General features: G+C 42.6%; 1 protein-coding gene across 2 annotated transcripts in view; it reads right to left on the bottom strand.

Moving 5' to 3' along the window:
* The window catches only part of AGAP1 (ArfGAP with GTPase domain, ankyrin repeat and PH domain 1), a 320,627-nt gene that overhangs the window by 130,545 nt on the left and 164,416 nt on the right, over nt 1–25,666 (bottom strand). For both annotated transcript variants that reach the window (XM_080632007.1, XM_080632008.1), the window contains exon 10: nt 1,090–1,194. In XM_080632007.1, the coding sequence (XP_080488133.1) occupies nt 1,090–1,194 (105 nt within the window). The remainder of the gene's footprint in view (nt 1–1,089; nt 1,195–25,666) is intronic.

The following is a 25,666-nucleotide window of genomic DNA, read 5'->3' as shown; positions in this document are numbered from 1 at the left end:
AGTCAGTGTTTGAGACTATGAAATCTTGTGTTAGGCCAGAGAAAGTGCTAATATTCAGCAGGCAGGGAACAGCAAGTTGATGCAAGCACAGCACCAAGTGGCCATGCTCCTCAGACAGCACCCATCTAAAGCAGAAACTCCCTGCATCAGTTCCACTTGCAGGTCTACAAGCCCCAGATCATCTATGAGCCCATGAAATGCATCTGATCAAAACCTTGATTTTTCACTCCTTAATGAAAACTTGCCCAGGAGCTCAAAATGACCAATAGGTTTAGAAACTACTCCTAAAAACGTTACAACTGGCTACCCTCAGGTTTTCCTATGTGTTATGATGATAAAATACAAACCCAGATAAGATTGTAAAGATCTTGGTGAGGGTCACACCCTGTTTTTTGTTGTATTTTACCACTGCCTGTACTACAGAGCAAGGGAGGGAGCTGGAATCCCCTGGGAGTTCCAAGATCTGGAGTCCCCACATCATCTCTGTCTTTTGAAGTGCTCTGGCATGGAACAAGCTCACTTCTCGTGTTGCTGGCGTGGCTGGGGCAGAAGGGCTACTTCTGAGCGAGATCACTGTGCTCCTTCCAACCCCAAACCAGACTTAGGGACTGTGTTATGCACTCATTGAGGAGGAACAGACAAGATCTTTGGGCAGAGACAACGATAAGATGCCTCAGTGTGAAGTTTTCTGGCACATATTTAAATATCTAAGCCATTTTCAAACCAAGCCATAACCACTGCACACCACAAATACCAGAGCTTTCCTCACTCTTTAGTATATCTAGGACACGTTTTCTTAGAAGAAGCTTCTGGTTTTGAATCAAGTCTGTAAAAACATCAGCACAAAATAAAGGTTTAAACCACCTCTTGAGATGCATGGGAACCCCAGTTCTAGGGGTTTCAAAGGAACTTGACTTGCACCAGTGAGTTTTATTTCAGATTATGCCTTTTTCAGATGGGGGGAATGAAGAGAGAGGAAGAAGTTCCTCCACCAAAGAGGGCACAACAAAACCACATCAGACACAATTAGTACCACTGCTTGATAAGGCCCTGATGCTGCTGAACATTCAGAGAGCATAGTGTACTCACATGTAAACTGGGATGGTAGGTCAGCACACCGTTGTCACACAACGTCACGTATTTCTTCTTCCACTCTTTATTCAGTGACTTGCCACTTCGCTTTAGCAGCATACCCTATTAGAGCAGAAAAGAAACAAATACCATTAATACTCTTACAAATACCATCAACACTCTTTGTCAACACACAACTATTGAAGACACAGAAAGAGATAAATATCATTGCCAACAATTCAAGCAGCTTTCTTCTACAAGTTACTCGCTTTCCCCCGCTTCTCCCAGGGTTTGCTCCGCTGGCAGCTTCAGTGTTTGCAATTTAGAAGGAAAAGCTCTAAATGAGGCTTTCATAAAGCAAGTAAAGTAAACAGGAAAGGCTGTAACAGCCCTGGATTTATTCAACGGGTAGAGAATCCCAGACCAGCTAAGGTTGGAAGAGCACACGTTCGTATGTTCTCATTCCCTTCCTCAGTAAGGTTACACCGCAATGGAAATCCTCCCAGCTATTCATTCCAGCAAGCAACAACAATTCCAGGCAAGAGCAACAAAATGGGAACAGGTCAAATACGAAGTTTTCCCAGTCAATTCTGGATAATTCAATGAAAGAGATGGGCGAGGTGACCCACCTTCCCACACACTGTATTCAACCTAAACATCAGTGATGAATGCTAACAATCCACAGTTGAGATATAGTCATCATTGTGTTCACATGGACAAGGACTACTTCTACATATAAACCCATTCTCAGTTTAAAAATAGGAAGTCACTTAGAAAAGCAAAATACACCATGCTGTAGCACAGTGTGAGTGGTAAATGAAGCCATGCTTTAGCAATGCACTTCCTTAGGAAAAAAAACAAGCTAGAAGGCAGCTCCCAATGAATTCATACAGTACTTGGGTTACTGAAAGTCTACTGAAATGTCCCAGTGGAGACACTGTGTACAGTACCTACCTTACTAGATCCACAGATCAAGTTCCAATAAAGGAAGACTTAGATTAATTTCATTAAATCATAAACCTACATCATAAATCTAAATAATTACCAACTTAGTTCTCTAATCCCCATAATATTAGTTTTTCCATTCTAATCTTCCACAGAAGTAAGAAAACAGTACATAGATAGTTGCACTATCAAGCATGGTGCTTCCAGCTCCCATGGAGTTGGTTTTGGTCAAGGTGGGTTAAAACCTTGAAAGCAAGTTACGCTATCTTTATCCAGAGATAGACAAATTCTGGATGTTTTAAGTCCCTTGTCACAATCCACATGAACCAACAACTCTCCTTCTGCAACCAGAGAGACAATCCCAGCTGGAGAACCCAAGTTCACAACTGCCTGTTGCTGGCCACACACTCTGAACAGCGCTTCAGAGAACAACCCTTCCCACGTCACAGCAACCAGTGGATGGGCCCGTAAAGAAAAGCTGGTGTTGGATGAGTGACTGACACAGTGGTACAAACTCCAAACTTCCTGACAGCCTGGGGGTCACATTTCGGGGGTTTTTGTGCTGTTCTTTGCTACAACTCAAACTTTTCCAAGAGAGAATGGGGTTTCTGTAACACTGTCTTACAAAAGCTTCCACGAGCGCATCTCACACATCCCAATTACCGTCTTCCAGCGCTTAGACATTGTTTTCTTCTATTAAAAAATGAAAGCTTATTCCTGCCTTTGACGTGTATGTTTGTCTATAGTAGGTGCTCTGTCGCTTCACCTTTCCCATCTTTCATACTTCACCTGCAGCACGTTTGCTAGCGTTTAGGGGACCCAATTCTAGTTATGACTGTGCTGCGGGGAACAAAAATTACTCTTCCCCTGCCAGGGTTTGTTCTTCAGACCTTTTAATGGGGAAAAAGCTGTAAAGATCAGACGATCACAATAGTGATTCGCCCCCTCCCCCCCCGGCCTTTTTCTACAGCTTTGAAAAAGGCAAAAAATATGTATTTCACCCCTTTTTAACTGGCCCTTTGCTAGCTAGAAAACATGTCATGATTTAGGTAGTTTTCAGTTCATGCCAATTATAACACCAATAAATAGTAAAAACCCACCACTTTCATGATTTTTACTACAGAGAAGTTTCGCTGCTCTCGAAATGTTAACTATGAAATTCAGGTTTTGGATTGAAATGAAGGAAATGATTCACAATGAGGTTTCACACCTTGCTTTTCATGTAAAAAAGCTACCACCTCAGCATTAAATAGGGATGATGTACCTATTTATGCCTAACTAACAAACCAGATTGCCCAATCCGCTTTCTTTATGCTCTACCTTGGCAAAAAGAATAGATTTTTGTATTAGGTGAGAATGAAAAATATCTGCCACAGGAAACTGTTCTGAATCATAGAATAGTTAGGTTTGGAAAGGACCTTAAGATCACCTAGTTCCAACCCCCAATACAAGGAGCCAACTTAAAGTGTTATGGAGCAGAAGCCCATATACCATAAAGCACACTTTGCTTTCCCCCACGGCCAGAGACTACCACTTTGTTGGGGTTAATTAGATAGAATGGTCCAGAGAGCTGCTCTTAGTATTGGCGTTCAGATCAGTTATAAATGCACTTTAACAGTAACTAAACCTAAAAAACCCCAAGAAAACAACAAAAAAACTCCAATAGATGGCCCAGATACGACAAGAAATGTTATTAGAAAAAAAAATAATAGAAAAAGCCCTTCACTTTAGTCGCATTATGTCTACATTTAAGTCACATCAGATACTCTTACCTAGGACACAAGATACACTGTCCCCACTGACCTTTGGTACCTCTAAGGCAATTTAGAGGTAGCTTGAGCATATCTCCAGTCCCAGCCAAGCAGCCCCCACATACACACAGCACATCAGAGAAATCACATTTAGTCACCAAGCGATGCAGTAAGGGATGAAGTAAATCAACTTCCACTTCAAAATACACATTTATCCCCCCCAATAATCTCTGCCTCAGATTATTATTAATTGGATAACATTATTTCTCCTAATGTGCACGAAATCTTTCACTTATTACAGTCTTCCCTCTGCAGTTCAGTCCGGGTAACCCAAAGCCTCCAGACTCAACACCGGGAATTTAACACCTCTGATTTCCCCATGAATTTCACACTTCAAAGTCAACTTTTTCACCACCTCCCCTCCAAAATTGCCAATCCTGTGTTTGATGGCGGAACGTTTCTCCTACCAACCTGCACCAGCTTGTACTTTTCATGAGCCACAGGAAAGAGACGTCAAGCGGAGTGCACGAACTCCACTTGTGTTTTTGCTCGAGGAACTGCGTCACTGCACAAAGCAATGGAGGAACCGTCTGTACGTACTGCGAGCTCTTTATTAGTAATGTGTATGCTACGTCTAGTCCCAGGAGGTCATTGCAAGCCAAAAGCAATGTTAAGTGTACAAGCTTTAAATAACTTACAAAGTTAATGTAATGAATGTAAGTGTTATCTGAAATCCATCACTCAGTGGCTTGCCGTAGCCTCAAGCTGTGATAAAACACCACTCATAAATTTATATTAAAACTCTGTTCAATAGCAATTATTTACCAACAAAGATTTATTGATTGCATTTGCTGTTAGAGACTGGGGCCCTAACTGAGTCAATCCGCTTATGCTGTTGAGCTTCAGGGCACCAGGAGAAGGTACAGACTGCCATCAGGCTCTGCATCCCAATCATTACTGCAAGAGCAGGAGCAGCTAATGAAAAGCTACCAGTGCAGGATTGATTAGACTTAAGGTAAGAAGCAAAACACCCAACACGGGTTAAGGGACCACTACACATAACATACACAGTTCATGTTAATACACAGTAATCGGTTAAATCTCACCCCTCCAGATGCCTTCCCATGAGCTACAAACCTTGCTTATGCAACAAATGAAGACAAATGGTGAACCAGTTATGATTTTGGGTTTGGGAAATATTCCAGGTTTTAAGCAGCAAATTATCAGCATTTAAGAAAGTGACCTCATGAAGTTGCTTAGTACTACATGAAAGATGCTCGTATGTCAGCTGCCTTAGTTTTCAGACAGATGGTAGCAGAAGAGACCTACATACTTCCCACGTGTGGAACAACATACTTTGCCACTTTCCCATGTATTTTGTGCTTTCCAGGTGCCACAAGGTACAAAGGGTTTCCCAAACAGTATAATTAATACAGTGATCATGGCTTAACTGAGCGCAAGGTTTTCCATTTACTGTAGCACTTGAGGTTGGGTTTTTCTTGTTGTTTGTGGAGGTTTTTGGTTGGTTGGTTTTGGTTTGCTTGTTTTAATAGGATCTGGTACATTCGGCTTTTCTTGGCAATGCCAAGTACAAATGGACCTTCTGGAAAAGGTAGTATAGTACTTTGGTTGCTATTTCTTTTCAGAAGTGCACATCACCACCATGCCTAAGGTACTCCCAACATGCAGGCTTTTTCTTCCGCTCCCTTATTTTTAGCCAACCCCATCCCGTTACCATGATGTTGTTTTGACAAAATGAAATATGTAATCTTGCATTTAATCATTAGAAATCAAAATGGTTCAATTTCCACACAGGTTTTCAGACCTCATAACTGTGATTAGTAGCCAGCTATGCTGCGAGTTTTCAACAGCTCTATCATTTGCATCCTGTTCACAACAGAAAAGCCACATACTCATCAGAAACATGTTCCCTCACAGATCTGCAAGGACAACCATTCGTAGCCAGGATCACGAACTGTTACACATGAATTCTGGACAGTAAAACATTCTCTTCCTTTAAATCTATCAACATCATGAACAAATGCTGGTAAATCCTCCAGGACTGCACGACCAGCCAGCTTTAGGTAGCCTGGCCTGCAGCCCTGGGTCTGGTCTCGCTTGTCCTAATAGCAAATGAGAGATTAGTTCTTAGTTGATCTCCTCTGCTTCCAGAATTTGACTGTAACAGGTTGCAGTTGTGGCTGCTCCATCCCTGGCAGTGTTCAAGGCCAGGTTGGACACAGGGGCTTGGAGCAAGCTGCTCTAGTGGAAGGTGTCCCTGCCCGTGGCAGGGGTTGGAGCTGGATGAGCTTTAAGGTCCCTTCCAACCCAAACCAGGCTGGGATTCTGTGAATCCTTCCATACAAATGTAACCTGTTTTCTTGATTTCCCAAACTTCAGTATTTATATCCCACAAATATAAGGGAATGCTGCTTGGATTTTTTTTGTCAATTAACTATGAAGCTTTTTTAGTTTTACAGTTGGAAACCTGTAGTAAACATCTCTTACAGTAACAGGATGCAACTGAGGACCAATTGAACCACAAAGCAAAGGCTACAGAAAACGAAATGCCTCTAAAGAGGTCTGAAAACAGGAGACCTTAAAGGTTCTTCAACTTCAGCATCCAACAACACTGCAAAAACCCTCTGAAAGCCTAAGACTCCATGTATTCTTACTGCAGCCAGGCACACTAAGGACATGGTAAATGGCAAGAAGCAGCTTAGTGCTTTCTGTTATTGCAGTTTTATTTTTAGCAACTGCTCCAACAACTCAGCCTCCAGATGCTGACCTTACCCACCAAGAGCAGGTAATGCCCAAGTTCCCCTGATACGCAGCAAATAACTTTAAGGGAAGTATTCACAACTCCCTGGCTTGCAGTTGCAGGGCTTTTAAAAGGTAGGGTGTGTACTTCAACATGGCACGGACAAGGATTCCTCAAGGATGCTGCTGAGCACAGGAACCTACTCACTGTATTTTAAGCACATTGTGGTTGAGAAGAGACAACTGCGCTGCAGTGTGGGGACTAAAGGATAGGAAACCATTACCTCTATGTCACATTCACCCACCTAACGAGCAACTTTATGAAGAGGCAAAAAGATGATCATGCAAGAACAGTGTCTAAAGAAGAACCGGAATGGAACGCTGAAGATCCAGCCATGCTGCAGGATCCAGATGGAACAATAAACACTGCTCTGGCAAAGCACTGCAAGTCCAAAGCTGCTCTCGTTTGCCACCATAATAGTCCAGACACCCAAACGGGGCATCAGAAGACAATGCAGGACATGCAGTTGAAGGACACAGATGCTCAGTAAAGCAGTTCCTGAGTTTTCCTTCCATTTGACAGCTTTGTGAAAGGGGCAGTCTTTTGTTCGCCCCAGTTCATGATTACTTCTAAAATCAGACTTTATAAAACCAAGAGCACACTGCATACTCTGCAGTCATCTCTATGTCCTTTCTACAGAGTTTAAATCCAAATGCGTTACACAATGTAATTCCATATTTAAAGGAATGGCACATCTCCCGCTCTAAACTCAGTTTACCTCTCTGCACAAGGCACAGCACCTAATAAGTCACAATATTTTCCTGCCTTACAGTAGTTTCTATCTCTGTCGCATTGTGAGGTTTGTTCCACTTTCCCTGGCCTGGTGAAAAAATAACAATCACAGCCCTTAATAATCTCAAGTAGTCGGTTTATTAACCCCTTGGCATTGGCAGTTGTGGTTTCCCTGACACCATCGTCAGCACTGATGTGAAATGCACCGTGATGCACATCATTAGCTTAGTGTGGGAGAAACCAGGCGGCTGATGCCAAGGGGTCTAAGTCAGCAGCAGAAGAGCCGGTAGCGATCGGCTCCGATTGAACTCTTACCTCTTGCTCCAGCACCACGGACTGAGCTCTAACTACCCTGCCCACAACTGAAGTCAGCACTCACGCCAACCGCCTCACTGAAATGCTGCTGCTTAGTCTGAAATTAGAAGGGAAAACAACATTGGGGAACCGATCCATTGCGAGCAAACCCGGCTGCATGGAACAGGTCATTTGGAAAAGGCTCCAAGAGCAGACACATCCCTGGTGGCAGAGATGGCAGAAGGGTCAGGGATGAAAAAGAAGCAACAAAACATTTATTTCCCTTCAGAAACAAACAGAGCATTTATGGGGGGTGTGTGCATGATATAAAGAAAGGAATCATCACGCAGACATCGCGACTGCTAGGTAGACAACACGGCTCTCGTTACAGTAGCGCTCCATTCCCCGAACCCTGAAATTCTCTTTATCATATTTTATATAAAGTCGGGATTTGGAGGGGGAAGGGGGTTCATGGGAGAAAAGCCATGAAAAGCTTAAAACCCAATTTTAACTTTCTATCCTGATACTATAGTGTTTCCATAGAAACATCAGGCAGACCACTTAAGAGCAGCTTTTTTTTGTAGCCATGTTTGGCACCATACCCCTCCCCTGGACAACCTATTATTTCACAAATGGATGCTTTTTGCAGCTTGTTCTGTGCAGGCTCCGATGAAGGGGGGAAAAGAAAAAGGCTACTGGATCTTTAACCAGTTCCCTTGTGGCCCCCTCCCTTTTTTGTTGGTAATATTTCTGTCATTCTGCCAGGGTATATGGTACAAAGGGTTACACTTTAATTGAGCTGTCAGCATCTCCAACAATCCTATAAAACTCCGATTATGCACGGCGGGGTTAGTGACACACTTGTTATTGTGGATGCCCTATTTGCTAAACCCGAGCCCCCCCCTCACAGGTCACATCACCCACACGACCTTCCTGTCATTAGCCGCGTCTATTCCTACCTCACTGCTGTGAAAATCACACAAGCGAAGGCTTCAAAGCCCTTGCCAGGACTGAATTCGACCAGGAGCTAATCACCCACAAATCCAGCTCAAATGGCAATAATTGGCTAAACTGCTCACCTCTCCAGAGCTCAGCAGTAATTTGGGATAATAAAGAAAAGAATTATTCAGCTAACTGCCCTGAAATGTATGCTTTGTGACCGACACACTTCACATTTTAATAATGATGGACACAAAATCCAATTTAATACAGCATCTCCTGAATAACAAACCCAAGAACACTGGCAGGGGGAAAAAAGTGTGTCTTCTATGTGTTTTTTTGTTAAAGTGTGTTCCATGTTATTGTGCAGGAAGGATCCACACATCATGGTGGGAAATCTGGGGCCCAAAAAGGGCTCTGTGAACAACTCTCAGAAATTCCACCCTAGAATGGGATTTAAATATTATCATTTTATTTGTTTTTAATCAAAAGGACTGGCCCTCATTTTGCTGAATGGTTGGACCTCCGAGTCCTTCAGCTTTGGTAGGGATAAAATAAGAAATACCCTCTTTTCCTCTACAGTAGAAGGTGACCTTCTCGTTATTCCGGTACTACCCCATTGCCTCATTCTTCTTTACTTTTACACCTTTATCCTCTGGTCACAGGACCGTCAGCATCCATGACCCCACTGCATACACCTACTGGATAGGCAGTGACACTGCCTGGATCACTTCATGATGTGACCAGCCTCCCAGGACACACTGAGCTGTAAAGATGCTCCATCAGTCTTCCACTCACCCACCCCATTCTCCTCCCTCCTATTGCTCCTAAGACCAAGGAAAAAACCACACAAAAGTGTGTGTGAATACACACACACATACAGAAACACTGATTGCAAGCCCTGACTTGTCCTACTGCTTATATAGCTGAGTATATTTTGAAGGCTCTTCTACACCAAAGTACCTCCACATCTACCATGCCACCCTGAACCTCAGTGAAAACCTAACCAAGGCCATTTCCAAGGATTTAAAGGTACAATCGAAAGACAACTTTCAAATACAGGTTTATTACCCTCTGTACTTAGGCTGTTACTGCAAAAGGCAAAGCTACTGCTGTCATGAACAAAGTAATCAAGGTTTTACTCTTGATAGACGTTACAGAAATTACAGGCAGCAAAATAGGAGGCATTGCCAGCGTCACTCATCTGGAAGACTTTGCCAAGGAATTATAAACCGGTGCTTTTGGCAAGGTGGTTGTTATCAGGTATCTTGAAGTAATAACTTGAGACAACCCAAAATTTATTTAACATGGCTCAAACATGTGCTTGTGAGGAAAACCAAGCTAGTTTTGTGTAGGCATGGCTCTGTCTTACATACAGCACACACTCCTCCTCGTCCCAACTTACCAAGCCTAGTATTAATCAGTGCAGTTCCCAAATAAAGGGTTCTGCTTATTCTGTCAGCAAGTTAAAAATGGCAATATTGTATTAATGTTAAAATCACTCCAGATACAATACTTTCTATGTAGTATATTTCATGGCTCATTTGCTTCAACAGATATTAAGCTTCAGTCAACAATTAACTACTGACACCATTTTTTTTATTCTCTTAGACCAAGAAGATGTAGCAGGAAAGCCAAGGCACAACCTGGATTTATTAGATAGATGCTAATTCAGTGTCACCAGTTTATTTTCTTTCTATCAAGTATCCATTCTTGAGAACAATAAGGTCACTTAATCTACACTGCAGCTGAATTGAAATTCAGATTTGAGCCATGCAGCACTTATTTTAGTCTAAGATTTGCTGTAAGTGCATCTGTTTAAAAGCCCATTTAAACTGTTAATTGTTTTCCACTTACGATATAAGATTATTCCCAAATATAACTATTTAAGTGAACATTTAAATGTGTTTTGTATCCAACACTTGCTCTATTTATACTGATAGGAAAACAGTGCATCAGAAAATATTGGCATCTGGAGCCACTTGCTGGTTTTCTGCACCAAACCCATTGGAGCTCCCTTATCCTTTCCTGGTGCTACTGCTTCAAAGCCTGGACACGGGATGAACCATCTCACTTCATGCTTCCTTAATCAAAGGACATTCTTATGGCCATAGGAGCAACCGAAGGTGTCAACGAAAGACTCTGTCCTACCTCCCTGCCCACTCAGAAGCATGTTACAGCGTGGATGGAAACCCAACCCATCACAGCCATGTAAACCCAAGCCATATTCTGCATTTCACAAGGCATTTCCATCTATTAGAAGATGGTACATACTTGGATTGCTGGCCCGTGCCCAAATGACATCAGAAAAGGGCTGGGCTGGGCTGGCCTGCAAGCCAAGGGAGTATAATGAATACAAGATGTTGTACTCACAAGGTGACAGTGACTAAATTCCCTTGGAAATATCTACCCATAGGAATGGCTGTTGTGTTAGTTAGCAGCAAAGCGTGATGCTCCAGAAGTTGTATCCCATTAGTAAAAGCACATGGCTAGGCACTGCTCCACCTGGGCATTTCTGTAGCATCAGATTTTTCCATGTGAAGAATTAAATTTAGGGTGAACTCTTTATGTGTGATCCGTAATACAGAATATGGATTGCTTTGCTGTACCTCAGGTAATTTAATGCACTGGTCACTCCGGATTTTAATCTTTTAGAATAGTCAGTAGTGAGAGCAGGTATAGCAAGGGCTGTTATCTAGCACTCAGGCTCAGGAGAAACCTTATAGCAACTTCCAGCACCTAAAGGGGCTGCAAGAAGCCTGGAGAGGGTCTTGGGACAAGGCCCTGTAGGGATAGGACAAGGAGGAATGGGTTTAACCTGCCTGAGGGGAGATGTATGTATTTCTATGAATGAAGACTTCTATCTGAAGGAGTCAATCCAGGACTTTTTAAAGCAGAAAGCCAGAAGATGTTTCCAGAAACAAAGATACTTGCTCTTCCCAAAGTAAAGAGACACACCACCTATTTTCCCTGTAAAAGCAGTCTTTCACACATGTTGATCACTCCATTTCAAGCATGTATGTAACATCAGCAATATTTTAGTTGAACTGGCAACAGAAGAACACCACACAAGTGAGCTGCTCCCCTCCAGAGGCTATTACTGCTTTATGAGAGAGTATGTGAGAAGCAGTTAGCTTGCAGGCGATGCAGAAGAACACTGTGTTCAGAAAAGGTAATTTATAAAGATCATTTATGGATTTCTCTGTGCAGTTCCTTGGCTGGAGACTGGGCATGTTCTAACACATTGCAAACAATCTCCCTCAAAATAACAGAATCCATTATTTAGTTAAGCAATCAGCCACCGACAAGACGAAAGGCTAATTTTTAACCACATTTTCCAACTTTCTATAGCTAAAACAACTGTTTGCAAAGAGAAATACCAAAATACATAAATAAAAATGCAAGGTACCCAGAGTGCAGCTAATGGGATTTGACGCTGGCTTTAATTTTAATGAAGAAAGTTGCCAGTAGCAACAAAACTGTCAGCAGCAGCCAAGCACCATTAATAAAGACCCAGACAACATTAGTGGCACAGCAACAGTACAAAAGGTTCCCCCCCGGTTCATGCTGTGCTAAATTGGCTGCCCAATTTTTCTTAAGTGTCCATACTATTTAGAAGACAATTTATTAATTTTTGTCATCCATTGTCACTTGACAGGCCATCATTTTGCATCCCGGATTTGAGATGAAAACTAATTGAAAAGACTGGCAGTATTTATGAGGGGTATTATTTGTCAATTACGGTTGATAATGATACTTGGTACTACCAACTTTGTAACACCCTGCGCTCGCGTGTGTCAGTCGGACTCCCTTTCTCTGTCATTTCCATGTTACCTCTACAAAAGACACAAAAAGCAATGATCAAATCAATTGAGAGAAGTCAAACCCTGCTCTGAAATCACCAGAGTGGGGAAAAAGGCACCTCTGTTGCTCAGGAAATCACAGCTTTCTCTCAATGAGACCTTCCAGGTCTGTTTCCTACAAACAGAACAGAGCTGCAAATATGTCATCATTGAATTATCTCTGCCACTTTATCCAGGCTGCCTAAAGCAGAAGGCTTTGCAGGCTTATCACTGACCGCAAAGCAGCCAGTCTTAAATCCAGGCAATCCAACTCTCCCCTTATTACATTAAGTTTGTTATTTCAGGTTGGAGATAAGGCAGAAGCTCTTCCCTGTGAGGGTGCTTAGGCGCTGGCCCAGGGTGCCCAGAGAAGCTGTGGCTGCCCCATCCCTGGCAGTGTTCAAGGCCAGGTTGGACACAGGGGCTTGGAGCAAGCTGCTCCAGTGGAAAGTGTCCCTGCCTGTGGCAGGCGTTGGAGCTGAATGAGCTTTAAGGTCCTTTCCAACACAAACCAGGCTGGGATTCTGTGATTCTATGAGAAAAGCTTTTACCATTTGGAAGTTTCCATTACTGTTCCTGGCATCTCTCCGGAGAACACCATGTAAAATGGTATCATAATTCAAGTGTTTAAATGGCAAACCAAAATGGTATGGACCTCACAGTGAATCCTAGACATTTGATACCAATTAACACCCTGAAAGAGCAGAAATCTGACAACTACAGGCAATGTATCATAAACTTCTAGCACAACAGGATTGCTCACATGCTGAACTACCTGTAATACTCTGGGATTAGCTGCTGTCAGCATCAGTGCTGGCTTACAATCATGAAATGGTTTGGGTTGAAGGGACCTTAAAGCTCATCCAGTTCCAACCCCCTGCCACATGAAGGCTGAACTGGAGGGCTTCACAAACCACAAGTATTGCACCACAGCATCTGCAGGGCTCGAAGACCCACTAGAACAACTGCTAAGCTGTTATTCCAAAATGGAACAGGTTTATTCTGCCATCAGTAGTTGGAACTGGATGAGCTTTAATGTCCCTTCCCACCCAAACCTTCAGTGAAATGGTGCTCATCTGAAGCCTGATGCTGAAGATGAGCAGATGAAGCCTCATCTTCAACATTGTACGACATGGGAGACTTCACCTCTAATGCAAGAAACTCCAGGTGGAAAGAAACCCAACTTGTTTCTGATCAGTTTTCTCCTCCAGCAGGTAAACCTGTCTATAAAAACAGCTCCATGCCACACGCTTCCTGTAAACACAGCAAGAAAGCTCTTTTTCTCCAACGCATCTGTAAAAGGATGATGCTTTGAAAGAGGATAAATTCGACATCGAATCCCCTTAATTTAGCTCAATGGGCAGACAGAACCAGACACCTTTTACAATCTTGATGCTTTTAAGATAAGTGTCTAAAATTTCTACCCCTACTGCAAGCAAACCGGTTCAACCCACAATATAAGGGAGATAAGGTCACCGAAAGAAACAGTGTCAAAATCTCATTTATTTTCTCAGCATTGTCGAGGTGAATTGCACAGCAGAAGAAATTAAGGGTTCTTTGTACGCATCCGAACTTCCTGAGGACATTTCTTTGACTAAATCTCCCTTTTTAACCTCTTTGTTGCAAAGTGTCAGCAGCGTATCAGCGCCGGGGACAGTGACTAACACACACAAGCCGCCCTGTGAGCTATCGCGAGTCCAATCTGGAGTTCACCTCCATGTTAACTCCTACTGCTAATTCATCATCCCAGCACCCGACAGCCGGGCTGATTGTGAGCCTTACAGGACAATAAGGGTCTCGGCTGACCACCAAAAACCAGCCCAAGGGAGGAGGGGTTGATGGGCACGGACCTGGAGAAGGCCTAAGATAAGTGCTGGCTGTCAGTGCAAGGACAAAGAAGGGCAGGCCCTGGGGAGAGAAAGGAGATAAAAAAAAATCTCGACAACTGCTTTATCTGATGAGGGTTATGGCTAATTAATTATAAACTCAATTACCTAACCCTTACTTCAGCAGTCTCTATTCATTAAGAGATAAAACCTGACTGGCTGCTAACTTTCTCTTGCACACATTGCACGCACAACGCGCTTGCTCTGGGCTTGCACCCTTTACTGCACTACTCCCTAAAAAAGATCTCCAAAAGTCTCCGTACCTGTCAACTTTGTGCTCACAGGATGGAAGAGTTCTCCTTTCTTCCCCCCCTCTACCACCCAATGCACCCTCTGTTGCACAATGGGAGGGCCAGGCCTCCATGCTGTGCATTGGCATTTAAAAGACATTAAACAATAGGCATTACGACATCAAAGCCTCTTTTTCACAGCCAAGTTTCTGCCTCCGTGGGTTTCTGATCTAGTTCACATTTTCAATGGAGCTTTTAATTTTGGGTGCTAACAATGTAGCTCGCAGGCATCAACTAAATATTATTCTCCCAAAGTTTGAGGGTAACCAGCAAAACTCAATTGGATTAAGGAATGAACTCCAAAAGCCCTTGGCCAAGCTAGCACTTACTAATAAACCAAACTGATTTTGGCATGTAATGCATTAAAAACGTCTGTTGTGTGGCTATGCGGATTCCACCTGCATTCCTGTGGTGCTTGGTCTCTCCTCCTGCTGAAGTTCTTGCCCTCTCGCGTCCTGCTTGACATGAGCTCAAACAGCCTTGCAGAATCAATCCTGGCCATTAAAAGAAGGTTCCTCTTCATCTCTTTCCAAAGACTGCAGACCTGGCTTGCTCTCACCTTTTGAATCCATGGATATTCTCAAATCTCTGTTGCACTCTGGTTGCCCTCTGCTCGCCCTCTGCTCTTGCATTTCCATTCCTACAGGGTAATGTTTTCTAGATATTTTTCTTATATGGAGGTTTCATATATATATATATATATATGAATGACAGATATATATATATCATAGAGCCATAGAATGGTTTGGATTGGAAAGGAGCATCTAGTTCCACCTACCCTGCAATGGGCAGGGACTCCTCACACTAGATCATGTCACCCAAGGTTTTGTCCACTGCCAGGGATGGAGCATTTACCACTTCTCTGGGCACCCTGTGCCAGCACCTCAGCACCCTCACAGGGAAGAACTTCTGCCTTAGATCTAACCTGAACTTCCCCTGTTTAAGTTTAAACCCCTCACCCCTTGTCCTCTCACTAAAGTCCCTTATGAAGAGTCCCCTTCTGCATCCTTGTAGGCAGATACTTGAAGGCTGCTATGAAGTCTCCAAGAATATATGTGTATGTATGTATCTGCATCTATCTCTGTATATATGAAACAAGGTGATCACACTCACATGGTATTTACATTGTCTCGGAACTGTTTCAAAGAATACTCAGACTTGTGTCTTACACCAAGTCCTATTTCAAATTACTGTAAAGAATATTTATTGGACATGACACTTTGGGTCATTCAAGACACACAGACTTTTACGTCATTTGTTCATACTCTGTATACACCAAAGGACATAAGAACAACACAGTAAAACAATCAGACCAGCTGACAAGACATTATGCAAGTTCTTCATTATGATGACATGATTATATGATAGTATTTAAAACTAATCATATCATCATAGGATCAACTCAGTTGGAAAAATCCTTTAGGATCATCAAGTCCAACCACTCCCCAGCACTGCCAAGGCCACCACTAACCCATGGCACTAACGGCCTCATCTAAACATTTCTTGAGCGCTTATTTTGGTCTTGGTTATTATTATTTGGTCTTTGTTATTACCTTAAACAAAAAGGATTTATTTTACTAATACTTATGTTCTTGGATTTGAATGATAAAGTCCAATGGTTCATTTCTCTCCTATGCTGCTTACATGTGGCAATGTTCTCTTCTGAAACTTGTTCCTGCATCTGGTTCCCTTCCTTGCTTGTCTTGCTGATACCTGACTGAGATCTTCAGTACATACTGGCTTGCTTAGTTCAGTCTTTGGAGACATTCCTAAGAAGATAAAAATCTATCAAAAGTAAGACATGTCACTCCATAATGTAAAAACTTCAATTGGAATTGTGTGTCTAATGATCTTAAAGCCTATCCCATGGAGAAATGCAACTATAACTAAAGGCTGCTTTGCTAGGGACTTGAAACATTTGAGAAGAAAACAGCGTAATCCCATTCAGTAGCCAAGTCAACGTTGGCAATCTTCTAGATGAAGTGTGAAACAATAACAGAGCCTTCTTTCCATCCTGAGCGTCTATCGGGAATATCAATTCTATACTTCCCTCACCATAACCAGTTTTAAATTCAACTATTATTTTAGTATTTCATATTATTTCCTTGCTCCCCTTCTGCATTCAGTTGGAAAGCTTATATACTTTGTATATTCTAATACTACAGTTGATCAGCTTCTTGCAATTCTCTTTAACTTCCAGTCTTTTTTACTTGATGGCATTTCATACACCTCATTTCAAGAATGAGCATGTCTGAATACTCAGTTGTCTCTTTGACCAGCAATTCCGAGGATATTCCAAACTGTTCCATCAATGAGTTTTTTAAAGCCATCCCATTCTCTTCACTAGAGGGGTTGGAACTAAGTGATCTTTTAAGGTCCCTTCTAACCCAAACCATTCTATGATTCTATTCTTCACCCATAAATGCACCTACAGATGCTCACTATATATTGGATAAAAATACAGAGTTTTCTGCTTGTATTCTGAAAGATACAAGAAGCTCTGCATTACGTTTATTCCAAGTTATGTATCTGAGGTTGCCTAGGAAGCTGTCATCTTTGATCAAACCCAAAACTCAAAGCTGCTACGAAAGGCAGATACACCCGTCATCCTGCTTTTCTTTCCCATAACTGTAATAAATCCATGAAATCCCTACTCAGCAGAAAGCGAAGGAATGAGCATACACTAAGAGCAACAAAACCCAGAACATCTCATTTGCTGTTAAGCTCCCTTCCACCACATTTCTTCCCCTTTTCTGGGCCCTAAACTCTTGCCCTCTTTGATAGGAGCATCTCCATCACCAGAATCCAGTTACGCTCTGACCTCACTTTTCATTAATGAGTACAAAGCTCATGGCCCACTCTTTACTCAGTATTGCAAGTTCTTGCATGTACTGACCATTTTAAGTCTCTTCCCATGTCTGGAAGTGTTTTCCCCATCCCTGGAGGTGTTTAAGGCGAGGCTGGATGAAGCTCGGAGCAACCTGGTCTAGCGGAAGGTGTCCCTGCCCATGGCAGGGTAAATGGAACTAGATAAGCTTTAAGGTCCTTTCCAACTCAAACCATTCTGTGAATCTACATATTCACTTTTATACAGTCCTATAACATTTTATCTGGAGATGATTATACTTGGAACAAATTACGCTTAAAAACAACAAAACAGTAACAGAAACAGTAAAAAACCCCAATGTCACTTTCAATCCACAATTTCACAGAGCTATTTCACTTAAAAATACAAACTATGCTTGAAACAACTCCACACTCTGTAATACTGTTCTCTCAATTGCCTTCCCATCACACTAACAGTATGAGGTAAAAAGGAAGACTTCTGCCATTCATCAATAGAGGAGTTATTCATCCGAAGTTTATTATCTCAGGTAATTTGATCAATACACTTCACCTTTATAGTACAGTTGTCCTTGTGAGCAAAGCATTTTGCGTTTTATAGTGAGATGGTTATTATGAAGGCTATTCATAGGGAAATTCTCTGCAGTTAAAAGTTTTTCCAATTAACTACATTTAACATCATTTAAGTCATAAAATGGCGGTTACGTTTCACATCATGTTGTCTAAGTGTGGCAGTGCTTAGAAAGCACTTAGCACACATTTGGCAAACACATCACCCACACCACTTTCAAGTGGAAATCTAGAAAGCCCTGCCAGCAAATAGAGAAAGGCCTTTTCAGTACAAAGTCATGATTATGCACCAAAAAAAGCATGCAGAAGAACATTGCAAAGGACCGCCTCAGAGTTTCCACAGCCCTAGGAATGCTCCTCAGTGTCAATCCTTCTTTTCCCTTTGTGCCATGTCAGCACTCTCTCATCATGTTTCTTTGCAAGTTTTCCTATTTCTTTGCAATTGTGGTGTTTGTGTGGCTGAGCTATGAGCCTCCAGTGAATTACAGCACAGCAGAACAAACGGTCTCTGGGATGGAGATCTCCAAACCCGCTATCCTCACTTCCTATCTAAAGCGTGTAGCACCTGAGATGTTTCCTCAGTTGCTAGCATCCAGCATAAGGCATCACAAAAGAAGTGGGCAAATCCTCTGAAACAGAAGCAAAAGACTAAATTCTCATTCATCAGCTATTCTAAGGAGAGGAAACCTCTAAAAACTTGCTCAAAAATACAAAATTATTATTCCTTGTGCGGCGTCCTCAGAACAAACTAGTTCATTAAAGTCCTATCAGCACTTGTAATTGGCCCTTGTTGGCCAATAGAAGGAGGCATTTGCAACTTTTCCCAGGAAATTATATTCTAAATCCTTCACGAGGTGGACCTTGTCCTTTTCTGAGGAAACTTGATAGCAGTCTTTAGTATTCACTGGCATAATTAGGACTGCAGTTAATTTCATTAAATTCTCTTGCTGCTAAATGAAGCAGATTATGAGACATCTTTTATTGCAAGGCATGAAATTACAGCCTGTCAGCTGCCAATGGTAGAGTAAAACTAATGAATTACAGGGTAAATAACACCAGAATTAACCAGCCAATTTAACATAGCAGAGAACAAAGTCATTTTTACTTAGAGCTCTGGCGAACACCACCACCACCACCGGGATACCTTTCAGCTGAAAGGGAACCAACTCAAGGAGCCTCAAACCTATATAACCAGGGAAAAGACAGATTCATTGTGCAGCAGTGGTAGAAAGCCAACATTGCCATAAGCTACTAGGAGTAAGTCAGGTAAGTAGGAGCTATATCATTGCTAACATATAGTAAATTGTGGTCTCTCCAAGTGGTTTGTGTAGTTAGAGGTTGGTTTATTCTGCTAAGAGGACCGTGAGCCTGCCTGCTGACACAGCCCTAGCGTGTCACTTCACCAGCCATAGCACATGTCCTTTCTTACCCCTCAAACAAGGGGAGGTGACCAAAAAAAAGGAATTTGTGCCTTTTTCTTTCCTTTTGAACAGTTTCAGACCGCGGTGACAGCAGGTTTAGGGAACACTGGTTATGGGAAAACTGAAGATGCTGGGTAGAGGTTTAAGCTCATGGGAGCAGAGATCATCAAATCTCAAGAGATGAAATCACCCACTGATGATGCATTCTCAGAAACCCCAAGGACTTCTAGTTAAAATACATCTTTTTTTCTAATAAAATGATACAATCACTGTTACCACTTCTGTAAAAGGAAGCATACAAATACCTGTGGCACTAAATCGTTCAAAACTGTGAAAGGAACTGCAGGACCTTCTATGAGAGCAACAGCCGAAGAAAGCATATCAGGCACCCAAAAGTTGTAGTGATACAGAAGAGTGAAACTTCTGTGCCTTCACTGCCAACACTACACTCTTGTATGCTCTATGGGACCAGGACACCAGCACCATCCAGAAAGTCCCGAGGAGAAATGACCTACACATACAGCACTCCTGCAGCACAATAAAACTGAAACCAAACCTGAGTTTAGAAATTACAATCCCTGCATCCGCCATCAATTCAGAAATGAGATTTCGCTTGCAGAGAGAATCTCCAAGCACAAATACACAGGACACAGGAAAGATGTGTTGCTCTCTGAAGTACAACTGAACTCACGGAAGCCCTGCATGAAATACTAACATACTGGATTGATCTTACCCTGAAAATCAGCCCTAGCCCATTGCACGTATTCCACACCCTAGGCAGAGAGATGTGGAGTCACTTAAGAGCCTCTTGGTTTACTCTCCAGAGTTTCAAACTCCCATCATATGTATTTTAGGTGATTATTTTAACACCAGCAGAACTGCTCTGGACCAACATTGGGATCTTGCTTTCAGACTTCATCAGTGGAAAAATCAGCACTCTGACAGCATGCATGCATCAACTGCACTACATGCTGCTGAAACCTATAGACTGAAAGCTCTTCAGACTGTTCAATTGGAAACAGCTCGGAGGCATTGACAAGGTGCCGAAGCAGCAGAGAACCATAGGCACTGATGCATTGCTTCAAGCTACCAATCGATCACCATGCTTCATGCTTAGACATCAGCACCTTAAAGAATGAGACATCCCCAAGGACTGGTGTGGCACCTTCTGAAAGATGCTCATGATTTTTAGTGTTAGTGGAGGTATCACCTGTTTTATTCTCGCTTCCCACTCCTCCTTTGTTCATCTTTGCCCTCCTTCCTCTTACTTGTTTAATACAGATTTGGCTTCTTACTTTTCCATTTGAGTTCTCTCCCTCCAATTCTGTTATGCACCACGCTGGCATTCCTCCCCCCCTTCTCTTACCTTTAAAGCCCCTTGCTTTTGTCTGCCCCCTCCAAGAAGGGGAGCTTCTCACCCAAGAAGCAGGGATCTTGCACTCTTCATGCTCCATATGCAGGTGAAAACCCTCTTGCTTCCCTACATCACACCAACCTTGGTGAGTGTCATTTAACTTGAATTAAGCGTGACTTAATCTGTATCAGGATTACAGGTATCACCATGCTGCAAGATTAAAGCACTAGCAGCGATCATGCATGTATTATTTCTCAGTGACAAACACAGTATTGCCATGAATTACAAACTGACAGCAACATTTGCTGCACAAAGGACTGATTCAGGAAGTGCTCTGAAGAAGTTCTTTGCTTTGCCATTAGCTTAAACAAAACTGACACGTCAATTTGCAAAACGTTGAGCACGCTTCAGCAAATGGACGGATGCAGAAAGGGTTTGTGCAGCTCATCCACCAGCCACAGTGCTGGAAACCTGAGATGGACGGACTTCAGGAGACCTTGATCGCACAAACCCCCAAATATGCACGTGGATTTTAACAATCACAGAATCGTGATCAGAAAATGGTTTGTGATGGAAGGGACCTTAAAGCTCCTCCAGTTCCAACCCCTGCCACGAGCAGGGACACCTTCCACTAGACCAGGTTGCTCCAGGTTGCTTTTAATTTGGCCATGAAGCATCTGATTCACAAAGCGATGGTACCCACTTTCTTAAACAGCTCCTATTCTCTTCCATTCCAATGGATTGCTCTCTTTCAGACAGTAGAATTTCTGAATAATTCAACCATTTTCTTTGCTATTTTAATTGATTTTTCTTTCCAATACCTCCTGCACATGAATATGTCTTAATGCCCCCCCAATATTCACATAAGAAGAGAACATGAGATGTTAATCTAGCTACTTGATTTGTAGCAGTTCTCCAGTTCTCTACCCAACCATTTAAATACTGTCATTCATAATAGGGTGATATACTGTACTATAAACCCTTTGGTAAATGGTACGTCTTAGTATTTTTCTTGTGACAAAGAATCATATTAGTTATAAAGGGGAAAGAAATGTACTCAGTGCTGAGACTTCCCTGCAGAATCTCACTGCTTCAGTTTCCGCCCCTTTTAAAAAGAAAATCCAAGTCACTAAGCTTATACTATTTCCATAAGAAGGATATCATCCAGTCGGATAACCCTCAAAATCCAGCAGCTTTCTCTTAGTATCAAGCCTGAAATCATCCCTTCCTTGTCACCCCACACCCATGTACATGCATCTCACAGCATTACAGCAACATTTCTTTTTCCTGGCAAACACACTGTAGATTCCAATGTATAATTACAACTGCTCTATCCTAGCTAAACCCTCTGTAATTAGCCTCCTAATCTCACAAGCAGTGATCTGATACGGGAGATTACATCACTATTGACAACATACCCTGATTACTGGGCCGGCCAGAGAAAAAAACCTTTAGCCGGAGACTGATCTGGCTGCAGAGCCACAGAGGTGGGATTTTCTGCCTTCAGCCCTTTGCCTAATCAGTGTGTGTCTTCAATGAGCTTGTATGCATCTTCCAGTGAAGCACAGAATCATAGAACCAACCAGGTTGGAAAAGCCCTTTAAGCTCACCCAGTCCAACCCTTCCCCAGCACTGCCAAGGCCACCACTAACCCATGGCACTGAGGCCTCGTCTCCACGGTGTGTGAACACTTGCAGGGACGGTGACTCCAGCCCTGCCCTGGGCAGCCTGTTCCAATGCCTGTAGAATCCTAGAACAGTTTGGGTTGGAAGGGTCCTTAAAGATTATCAAGATTTACAAATCAAATCTCATTTTGTTCAGTCACCAACTCCAGTCCTTGTCCCTTTTCTGATGTGCCTCTCCCTACTGGCATCTCAGCTTTAGCCTAGAGATGACTAATGGGATGGCTACATGTTTGCTTGCGCTTCCAGCACTGCCATTAATGGCCTTGGTTGAATGGCACCAGCCCTAGAGCTGAGCAAAGCTGGGTCCTCCTTCCAGCTAGCTCAAGCCATGGTCTGGCTTTAGCTTTTGCTTCCAATCTTACAAAGTGTTTTCAATCAACATCTCAGTTTTAGCCAATACGCATTTGGATGAACTCTCAAGTAAGATGCAGTGAGGCAGAGTCAAAATGCTGCACTAACATCCAAGTATTTTACATCTGTTGTATTTGCTTCATAGATGTATTCTGAAATCCTGCAAAAAGCAATTGAGTTTTCCTGGCAAATTTAGCCTATATAAACCACTCTGTATTCCTCACTGTTACATTAAGCCACTGCAGCTGGGTGTTGGCATTACTTGTGTCTTCTTCCTAATCCTACCTACAAGCCCCATTTCAAGCTCTACAGCTCTAAGACGACTGTAAGTGAAATATACCTATGTCAACTAATTGTATCACTCATCTCCAATTGACTGTAATGTGAAGGATCCTTTGGAATAAACACAACATCTAGTTATACCATTTTTAACTTTCTTCTGACTCATGCAAAAAAAACCCCAAGATTTGATTTGATTTTTGTGTTAGGAATTGCACTACTGAATTATTCCCTTTAAATTCAAAATGAAGTGCCAACATCTGGCCTGGCTGCTGGGACTGCTCTAAAGATATGTTGATAATTACTGCAGACAGAAAGGGTTTGGAGAACTGAAGCAGGACGAGAGAAAACACCACTTCAACAAAGGTGCAAGGACTGCCATAGGAAGTCTTCCGATGACTGATAACAAAGCAGTTTATAGGCAGAGTACCTCCATCTCAAAGACCCCTGCTCCCTCCCTCCAAGCAATATCCCTTCTTCATCCCATTTACTCTCTTTAATGTGCCATTGCGACTTACACTCTGGATAAATGCTTGCTCATGTGGTAAATCCTAACGGTGGCAATGCGTCTCTTAAATACAAACAAACCAAAGAAAACCCCCCCAAAACAAAAGGGCCTCCAAGGATGCTGGAGAGGGACTCTTCTTCAGGCACTGCAGCAACAGGACAAGGGGTGATGGGTTCAAACTGAAACAGAGGAAGCTCAGGTTGGGTATAGGGAAGAAGCTCTTCCCTGTGAGGGTGCTGAGGCGCTGGCACAGGGTGCCCAGAGAAGCTGTGGCTGCCCCATCCCTGGCAGTGTTCAAGGCCAGGTTGGACACAGGGGCTTGGAGCAAGCTGCTCTAGTGGAAGGTGTCCTGGCCTGTGGCAGGGATTGGGACTGGATGAGCTTTGAGGTCCCTTCCCACCAAAACCATTCTGTGATTCTACAATATTGGACCAACATTATCAAATCAAATACCAATCAAACCCTGATTCAGCTTCACATGCAATTACCACACAATTAAGAGGTAGCAAAAGACTGATGAAAATATTTCAAATGCCCCAAGTTTGCCTCATTCAGAAAGATCAGCTAAAGGGCTTTCGGTGCGTGCTGTTCAGTTTACTCTTTTGATTGCTTTACCACTATGTAAATCAATTTGTTAATGTTCCTTACAAAATGCATGAGCCAGTTATACTGACAAACACACAAAGCTCATTCGTAATTAGCAGTTAATTAGTAAGAAGGAACAGATGCTGTTAGAGTTTCAGCAGGCGAACAGGTTCTGTAAACAATGCTTATAAATCTAAATGAATTTATTAACTGCAATGCAACTGTCACCATTTTGCTGGCAACCATACAAATATGGTGGAATCCCCAAAACATCTTTACTACATATTAATAATCATCGTGTCAACCCAAGTCTAGCAGGCAGTCTCACTTGCTAACTGTCATAAGCTTTCTACTTAATCTTCTTATGTCACCTCTCCAGCCTAATTTCCCATGCCCTCAGAGGAAGAGCTCCAGTCTCCCAAGTTAGCCCAGATGCACAAGGACTCCCATCCAATCCAGAGCAGCCCCTTGAAACATGGAAAATGTTTGTCTTGCACCAATACCCATGAACTGAAACCAAGAAAGACTACAAACAGCTTGGAAAGCACATCTTACTCATGAGGAGTGTGTGGTGACCTTCTTTATAACCATTATTGCTCAACAAGATATCACAGCTATGAAGGCATCTGCAGATCCGATCCATTAAAAAAAACTAAAGGTCAATTATTTTGATATATTGAGATATATATATATTGAGATATTGATATATTGATATATATATATATAGGACAAGGGGGAATGGTTTTAAGCAGAAAGGACATTAAGATAAGCTCTTCAGCAGAAGCTCTTCCCTGTGAGGGTGCTGAGGCGCTGGCACAGGGTGCCCAGAGAAGCTGTGGCTGCCCCATCCCTGGCAGTGCTCAAGGCCAGGTTGGACACAGGGGCTTGGAGCAAGCTGCTCCAGTGGAAGGTGTCCCTGCCCGTGGCAGGGGTTGGAGCTGGATGGGCTTTAAGGTCCTTTCCAACCCAAACTAGTCTCGGACTCCATGATTACCACTCTCAGTTATAAAATCATGCCCTCAATAAGACACTGAGTGACGCCATAGGGTTTTTTTTTTTCATTATCCGGGCAGCTGCAGATGGCTCAAATAAAAATAAAGCCTCTTGTAAGCATTTGCTAGATGCAACTATTGAAGATGTGTCCAGACACAAGCACCTTGAGTTAAAGGCTTTTGGTCAGGGGCCAGTTCTTAGCCTAAGGGTAACAGTGAAGACACCTTAGTGACCTCATTGCTGCCAATCTCTGCATGTCACATTGAGATGCCACCTTGATGTATTACATCATTTCAGCACTGGGAAAGTCTAATAAATGTGTTAAAATCATATTATGGCTTTCTCTTTATTGATGTTCTCTTTTATGCCTACATTGCTCTTGATCATTGCCTTCTCCTTACCCCAAAGTATTCTGACACTTCTTCAATAGGTTCTGTACTTGATTTCAATGCAGTCTCCAGGATTTGCAACACTTCAGCACATAGAACAGCATGGGAACACTCCA

This window comes from Psittacula echo, assembly GCF_963264785.1.
Source record: "Psittacula echo genome assembly, chromosome: 20".
NCBI lineage: Eukaryota > Metazoa > Chordata > Aves > Psittaciformes > Psittacidae > Psittacula > Psittacula echo.
Note: the sequence above shows the minus strand (reverse complement) of the source record. Positions and strands in the feature narration are given on the sequence as shown.